This window comes from Glycine max, chromosome 13 (genome assembly GCF_000004515.6).
Source record: "Glycine max cultivar Williams 82 chromosome 13, Glycine_max_v4.0, whole genome shotgun sequence".
Lineage (NCBI taxonomy): Eukaryota > Viridiplantae > Streptophyta > Magnoliopsida > Fabales > Fabaceae > Glycine > Glycine max.
Window position 1 is genome coordinate 17643658 of NC_038249.2, and position 8609 is coordinate 17652266.

Here is an 8609-nt window from a genome sequence, read left to right on the forward strand (position 1 = left end):
AGATAAATTTTTCTATAATATTTACTGAAAATAATATTTTTTTTCTTACAAGTTAATATTAGCTTATATTCATTTTGTCTAAATAAGACAATTTTTAAAAGATTGTATGTCCCTTTTGTAAGACCATTTTTTAATTGCATGTTGTATTAACTATTTTTTTTTCTAAAGTACTCTTTGTTAATTAACAATTTTTTTGGCCAAAAAATAATAAATGTTAAAAATTAATGAAGCAAACTCTCTCTCTCTCTCCTATTAGGATATGAAAATTCGACTAGCTAGTAATCAAGTAGAAAAAGAAAGTAGAAGACTAGTGAAAATTAATTAGATAAGTAATAAAGTTCAAGTAGAAAAAGAAAGTAGAAGACTAGTGAAAATTAATTAGATAAGTAATAAAGTGGAAAGAGAGATGATTAATTTTTAAAAATAAGGGTAATTTAGGGGGGAAATTACAAATTATTGACAAATGTAATATCACTAATTAAATTAACTAATTTTTTTAAGTATAGATTAGTGGAATATTCTTATAAAAAGGAATTACATGTTAAAATCATATTTAAAAACTTTTACAAATTAGCATAAGCTAATTTTAATTTATCTCTTTATTTTCTTAAGCACATAACTACTTTAGATTGAGACATGTTACTCAAAGTTTTCATTCTTTAAGGTATATTAAATGAGTCAAGTATTATACTTTTTCGGATTTAAATATAAGTAAATTTAACTATGAGGCATATGGATTAAGGAATTCAGTTAATAATATTTAATTAAAAAAATCTTCATAAAATACTCTTCATAATAACGTGTGTATAATAAGAATAAATGATTCACAAAAAGCAAAATTTTATCAAAGGAATGGCATAATAGAAATATTATCATTAAATGAAATAAAAGTTAGTTAGTATTTATTTATATTTAAGTCCAAAATTATTATTTTTTGTTGCTTATATTTAGGTCCATAGGGAGTACTATACTACTTCATGATCTTTGAGTTGTGCATATGCATCCCCATCTTCCTCTAAGCTTGTCTTTTGTAGTATTATTTCATTAATAAAAACCCAAAAATATAAATTTAATTTTACAAAAGCCACACATAAGTTCTTTAATAGTATATAGCAAGTATGTGAGGCTTAATTTTTGCAACATAAATAGAAATCTCTCATTCCACAATATTAAATATGAGTTTAAATATATTTTTAGTCCTTATAATTTATTTTATTTTTTATTTGTAGTTCTTGTAAAAGTATTTTTTTTGTTTTTAATCTTCGCAAATTATATTTGTTTTGTTTTTCGTCCTTATATGCTTTAGACAACATTTTTTTTTACTATTCAAAGTGCTATTTAAAGTGTTTTAAGGACTAATCACAAAATAAACATAATTTGCAAAGACTAAAAAAATTCAAGGAAAAAAGAAAGAGAAACATAAAATTGCAAGGAGAAAAAATGAATTTAAATCTTAAATATGGTTAATTGTAAATTTTACTTCTCAATTTTCATTAATTTGTAAATATTACCACTTAAGTTTTTAATTTTTGCACATTTTATCACCATTAACGAAAGATGACTGATTTTGATTTTTGACATCAGGGTAATTATCACTTATGTAGAAAGTGACTTATTACATCGGTTGTAATCACAACTGACGAAGAAAGTCAATTTTCTAAATTGATTATAACTACAATTGATGTACACAAATATAGAAAAATAATTTTTTATATTATTTTGTTACTAATAGAAGGTAAAATACACAAAAGTATAAAATTTATCTAGTAAAATTTATAAAATGTTAAAAATAGTATGATAAAATTAGTGGGGGAAAAAAACTTTAGTAGTAAAATTTATAAAATTATAAAAGTTAGGTGATAAAAGGAGAAAGGCTCTCTCATTTAAATTGAATGGAGACTTTGAAAGCATAAGATGGGAGAAGCTAACTGGGCTTGCAATTGCAAAGCATGTGGATCATATCCAACAAAGATACGGGAATTTCTAGGGGCACCCAGTATTTTTGCTGAGACATCCAACAAAACAATGAAAGGGCGAAAATGCCCTTCACTTTTTCATGGATCATCGATCTGTAACTGAGCTAATAGACACATTATGTTATAAATAAATAGTGTCATTATATATAACACTAAAATTTGTAATTTATATTTAATGTACATCTAAATTTACATATTAAATTTTGTGATGATTATTTTTTTATCTAATAATTAATTTGTTTACATATATAAATTATAAATAAAAATCATAGGTTTAATAAGTATTTACATATGTAAAAATATCAAATTTATTTAATTATCAATTGCTATAAAAATAAAATCTAAATACATCATTTAATTAAATATCATGTTTATTTAATTTTTAATCATTATAATAAACATCTAAGAACATCATTCAATTAAATATCAAATTTTTTTGATTATCAAATTTTGTAAATAAAGTAAATGAATAAAAAAATTCTTAAAAAATAATTTTAAAATTTTTTACTATCACAATAGTATATAACTTGGGTCGTTAAGACCCTACTTTTGTGGGGTTCCAAAAATTTTGTAAACAATTTTTAGAAAATTAGTAATTAAGAGTTGATACTAAATTAAGGATATTTTTGTAAAAATATATTACTTTATTTTCAAACAATATGTATTTTAGAATTTTAGGTGTTTCAAGTGTAATTTACACAATTAGTAGTTGAATATTAGATTTAATGGGTATTGCTTTTTTTTTTAAAAAAAACTAAATTTTAAACATATTTGAAAAATATATTTTATATATTAAAAAACTCATTATATAATATTTTTGTATTTATTATATAAAACGATACTATTTGTTTATAACATAATATATTTATTAGTTTAATTAATTTAATTGTTCTATTAATGCTGAGTGCCCCTAGAAAATCCCCCAAGATAAGTGAAAACACAGTCCAATGCTTTTGAATGACACTTTGGTCTCTTTGACATGTTGTAGTTTTTCCTCTTTATATTTTAATTGTACTGAAATCCACATGCAAGGGAATAAATGAGGTGGGTTTAATTTTGCCCTCCTCGCCTCCAACCAAAGGATGAAAGCAGGTTTTAGGTCCAGTCTAGACTTTAGAGAAATAGGGACAAATTAAACCTATGCGGCTATGTGACATGATAAACTTGAGGTGAAATCCGGTAGAAGGGGGAAAGAAGTGGAAAAAGGAAAAGAAAATAATAAATGTGATAAAGAAAGTAAAAATTAGAAAAAAAAATAGAGTGAAAATTAACACTTTGATTGATAGAGATAAAATAGGTGAGAAATCGGAGGAGGAAGTGGAAAGAAGATTAAAAAAATAGAGTTATTTGATTGAGATGAAATAATAAGAAGAAAAATTAAAAAGTTGTATGTTTTACTTAAAAACATTTTCATGCTAAAATTATGAGAAATGAAAAAAAATATGCTCATAGTACACATTGGTTGTACTTTTACATTTAGCAATGATTTTTTTTTCTTTTCTATTTCTCTTAAATTAAATACTCTTATTTTATTCTATTACTTTACTTATTTCTATTAATTTTATTTCTCTTTTTCTTATTTACATTCATCTTATCTTATGATCACACGTTTTCTTTCCTACCAAACACATCATAAATGATATATATATATATATATAACTTTTTCTAAACCTATTTCTATATATATATATATATATTCAATTAAATAATATATTAAATATATTCTAATTGAAATAATTTACAAAATTGATATTAGAAATCTTAAAAAATAAAATTTTATTAAAATGTGTAATTTTAATATTATTATTTAATTATTATAATAGTCCATTTGTATATTTAGTAAAGTGTGAGGATAAAATTATATATATATATATATATATATATATATATATATATATATATATATATATATATATATATATATATAATGTGTGTACACGCGCATGTGGATTCCATCTCCTCCTTTACAAATTGGAAAAAAGTGAAACTAATATCCAAGATTTCGGAATTAAGTTATCAACTTAAAAACTATATAAAGTTATAAACTAAAAGCGATTTTCAATTTCATTTAAATGTAAGAATTTTTAGTTCGAGAGCAACTAAGCCTTATATGCAAAATTCTCTTGGAGAGTCCGCAACAAGTCAACAATCACATATTGTTTCTGATCTATTAAATTAAAAAATACGTGTGGTATGTGTCTAGGGGAAAAAAAACTAAGAATTTCTCCATATGATATGACATATGCGACATAGTTTTGGGCTTTTTTTCTTGAGAATATTATCGATCATATAATTTCCAGTTTCCAAGGATATAATGATGCCTCACTTTCTGTGTGGCCTCCCTAATCTAATGCACGTAATCTGGTGAAGTTTTCTTCGTGTCTGTCTAGTCAATCTCGTTTAGTCGGTGAAGCTTTTCTTTATTGGTCCCTTCCATTATATTGTTGATCCTAATGTGGCAACTTTAATGGTCCTACGAAAATGACATTCCATAACTATGGCAACATGAAACTAATTGCACTGGCCTAATTGGATAGGATAAACATGATTGAGTTTAACGGTTATGGATGAAATTAATTTGTATCATATTTTTTAATTTCTTTGTCTTAATCAGAGATATTTTTTATAGAGTAAATTACCAGACATTTTATAAAATTATACAAATATCTCTTATTTTTATATATTCCTGTTTTAATTTTTAGAAGTTATAAGATTGATTTGATGGTTAAAGAAAAAAAATTATAAATTTCTCATTAACAAAAATTAAGAAACAACTAATATAGACGATAAAAAAAAACTCCTAGATTAATCTTTCTTAATTTTTTGAAAAATATATGCATACATTCTTTTTATACCTTACACTAATTCCTTAATTATTTAAAAATATTACAATAATCTTTTCTGTAGGAGAGATTATTGTAAATGTTAAAAAATAGAAGAAAAAAATTATATAATTTCTTAAAACCTCATTAGCCATAAGTGTAATCTACTATGTTTTCTATACTTTAGGAAACAACCATGCTTTGTTTGAGTGGTAAATATTCGCAAATGTTAAAACTAATTCTTTATATTCAAGATGTTCTCAATATAGAAAAGATTAAACCTAGAACCTTAAAAAATTAAACATGTACCAATTGAATGAAAAACAATTTGAATTTTATTTTAAAAATTGAGGCAAAGACATTTTGCCACTATCAAGACAAGCCCTATAGCACAATGTTTATAGGGCCCTTGTGCTTAATTTGTTTCCCACTATGGGTACCTAACATGGGTTTTGTTTTTTGCAGTGCCGTATGGAAAGGAACACCCAAATGTTATCTCATTTACAGCTAGCCTGTACTGTCCATACCATAACAACTAGAAAAAAAATTACCAAAAAAAAAAAACACATGGCAAAAATGAATTAAAAGAACCTCTCATAAGTCCTCAAAGCATGCAAAGCACTCACTTTTTTTTTTTTTTTAACTTTCATCTTTCTAAAGCACATTTTGAAGAGATCAATCAACAAAGCTATTTTTTACTCTACCCCCTTCTAGATAGTATTATACTATGTTTGTTATAACTTCACATCCACACTGAGTAGTAGTAGTAAGTAGTAAGTAGTAAGTGGTAACCCCAATCCTACAAAAGGGTGAGAGGGAGAGAAAAGCAAGTGTTGGTGTGACTTTCTTTTTTAACCCTTTTGTTCCACGGTCTTCCTCTTTGTCAGCGTTCTCATCCAACCCTTTCTATTAACCTTCACTCCTTCAACGTGACCCACACCCCCACCCTTATTAGACCTCTTCCATGGGATAAAGTGGACCAAACGGCCAATACGCTTTCGCCATCTAAACGCGTTATTTGACTTGCCATGCTCTACCACGCTCTTGCTCTCCTTGGCGTCCTTGTCTAGGACCTGCCTCTCTACACACACCTTCTTGTTGGAGATATTTGAGATGGCATTGGTGCTGGTGCTCTTCTCCCATGAGGCTACTCCATTTTCTTCAAATTTCATTGAGATGAATGAGTCTGAAAAAAGTTTAAGCAATTCCACATTGTCATTACAATTTGTAGAGTTACAAAAAACATAAAAATAAAAAAAATCACACCCACATAAAAAATAATAATTAAAAAATAAGTATATACCGATTGATATTATCCTGTCATTCAATCATAAATAATATTAGTTTATTTATTTTTATAATAATTATTTTAAAAATCACACTAATTATTATTTCTGATTCATTGACTGTCAGGGGTGTACAGATTTTTGTTGCAATGTTGTCTCTGTAGCGAAAAATACAAAAGGAAAAGGAGAGGGAAAATAAAAGGTTGAAGTTAAATGATTCAGAGAAAGAAAATATAGAGAGATGAGATGGCTCTAGAGGACTATAGAGAGAAATGTTATAGAGAATTCAAATTTTTGTTAATGTATAACCATTCAACTCTAAAAAAAATACAAAATTCTTCAAAAGAATTAACGAAATTATAAATTAGGCTTAGATTTGGTTTAAATTTTAAATTATGTAGTACTATTACATATAAGACATACCTGTTTTGATGTAAGATTACATAACAGAATAAGAAACAAAACCAGCAAATGTAAAAGATAATTAGATAGATTTTCTCTAAATTAATATAATAAACACGCACACACCAACTTCTGCATCTATATGATCAATTTTATCAAAGTTAGAAGAGGGTTCGTAATCAAATTTAGTTGGTGCATTTTTTCTTGAAACTTTATTAGACACTGACATGTAGTATATCTTCAATTATACTAGCATACATGTATGGCAGAAACATGAATGACAATCTCGCCCAATAATTTGTTTTGTAACTCAATCCTTCAACAAATCTATAATCTTACACAATATATTTTCAGTGTCACAATGCTCTACTTGTCGTTTGCATATGACTCCCACACGCCACGCCAAGAAGAATAATTAAAGAAATGGCTGATAAAAAAAAAAGGAAAAAAAGAATTAAATAATGAAAATACTTGAAAACCTTCACCCTTGGAACTCTTAGCAGCGACGCTTTTGACCTTAATTTCATCGTCATCATAATCTAATCTTGCACTTGAAGATACACACATGCACTTCTATGCTAATTCTCTATCAATTAATAGCAATTTTTCACCCACCATGAACATTAAGCAAGAAAAAAAGAAGAGAAAAACTCCCACCAATGCTATCACTCATAAATTTTAATCCCATCCAAGAAAATCTTTCCTTTCTTTTTAATTGGTGAAAAATATTTATTGTGAAAATCATACAAAAATATCAAAAAAATTGTGATCACACAATTTTATGTATCCAATAAAAAATTTATTTTAAATTCTTTAACCAATATGCTTACTAGCTAGCATTTGCCTAAAAATCATACTAATTAAGCATATACGGAGGAAGAATAAAAATAACAAGGATAAGAAAATTTGACAATAGAAAAAGCAGGCATTAATGAGTAAAATAAGGTCTTTCCTTCTGGGCTGGGAGAGGCATCATCTTGATCATAATAGTTGTGCGATTTCAATTGGTGGCGAGTGAAAAGAGAACCAAAAGCAAAGATCTTGTGAATAGAAGCTGAAGCCTTCCTCTGAGTGGAACTTTGAAGCCTGTGATGATGATTATGATGGTCTTGTTTTGCAGCAAGTATGAGGAGCCTCTCATTCAAGCACAAGGGGCACACTCCAACAACCACTTGTTTTGGGTGGAAATAGCAGCAACCTTTTTCCTCCTTATTGTGTGCATTTCTATTCATGATTTTGGTTCACAATAAGGAGAGGAGAGAGGGCAGAAGAAGAAGAGTGGAGGAAAAAATGAAAGGCCAATTCCAATGTGATGATGTGAACTGCTAAGTAATTAAATTAAAGAAAGAAATATAGTGTGAGCTATTGTTGAGAATATATATAGGTGGGAAACCGAATGAAAAATCATAAGCATGGACCCAGTGATCTGAGATTCTAGAAAATATTTTTTTTTAATAAAAATTAAATATGATATAAATTTTTTTACTGTTTAACCAATTTCATCATGACCCTAGACAAATATATGTAATATTGTTCGATGAGTTGTATTTGTACAATAAGTTTATACTTACGTAAAAAGGAGAAAGGAAAGAAAAAGAAATATGAAATGAAATGATACATATAATAATAAAAAATAGTATTGTAAAATCTTTTGTAAGAAAATATTGTTTGTACTATTTTGCTGGCGTGCAGGGTGATTCAGAAATGTAATGTAGTAGACTACTCCTCTATGGTATGGAATAGCGTTATATACGGCAGCTGAAGAGATTATAACCGAGATAAATGCGATAAAACTGCCCCTCCTTAATTATAGGCTTTTTGCTTCAAAAGTTTTATTGCTTTTATAGGATTTTAATTATAATTTTCAACTAAAATGATATTTTCAGTCTTAAAAAAATCCTTGCAATTCTTTCTTCTAAACACAGTTAGTATTATATTTAGCCTTGATTTAATTTAAAATGCAGGGTTGATCCTATCTGAGATGTTTAATTTTCACTTTCATTGAGTTTTAGAATCCGTTTGTAAGCAATAAAAGTGGACGGAAAGAAAAGTGAGAAAAAAAAAACATATAACGATATTTTTTCTTTTGTTTGGTTGAAGAAAAATTAAAACTAAAATCAGAA

At 26.8% G+C, this 8609-nt stretch overlaps 1 protein-coding gene across 1 annotated transcript; it reads right to left on the reverse strand.

The window, feature by feature from the left end:
* Positions 1-5253: 5253 nt before the first annotated feature.
* On the reverse strand, positions 5254-7838 carry LOC100807400 (uncharacterized). Its single transcript, NM_001254579.2, has 2 exons — positions 7439-7838; positions 5254-5984 (listed from the first exon to the last, which is right to left on the reverse strand). The coding sequence occupies exons 1-2, from the start codon at positions 7716-7718 to the stop codon at positions 5650-5652; spliced, it is 615 nt and encodes a 204-aa protein (NP_001241508.1). The 5' UTR covers positions 7719-7838; the 3' UTR covers positions 5254-5649.
* Positions 7839-8609: the final 771 nt, after the last annotated feature.

Bases quoted from the DNA above. Each gene is read 5' to 3' on its own strand.
- LOC100807400 (NM_001254579.2), bottom strand. From the start codon at position 7,718: ATGAATAGAAATGCACACAATAAGGAGGAAAAAGGTTGCTGCTATTTC. The intron at 5,985-7,438 runs GAAAGACCTTAT...AACTTTTTTCAG, and splicing joins TGCCTCTCCCAGCCCAGAAG to ACTCATTCATCTCAATGAAA.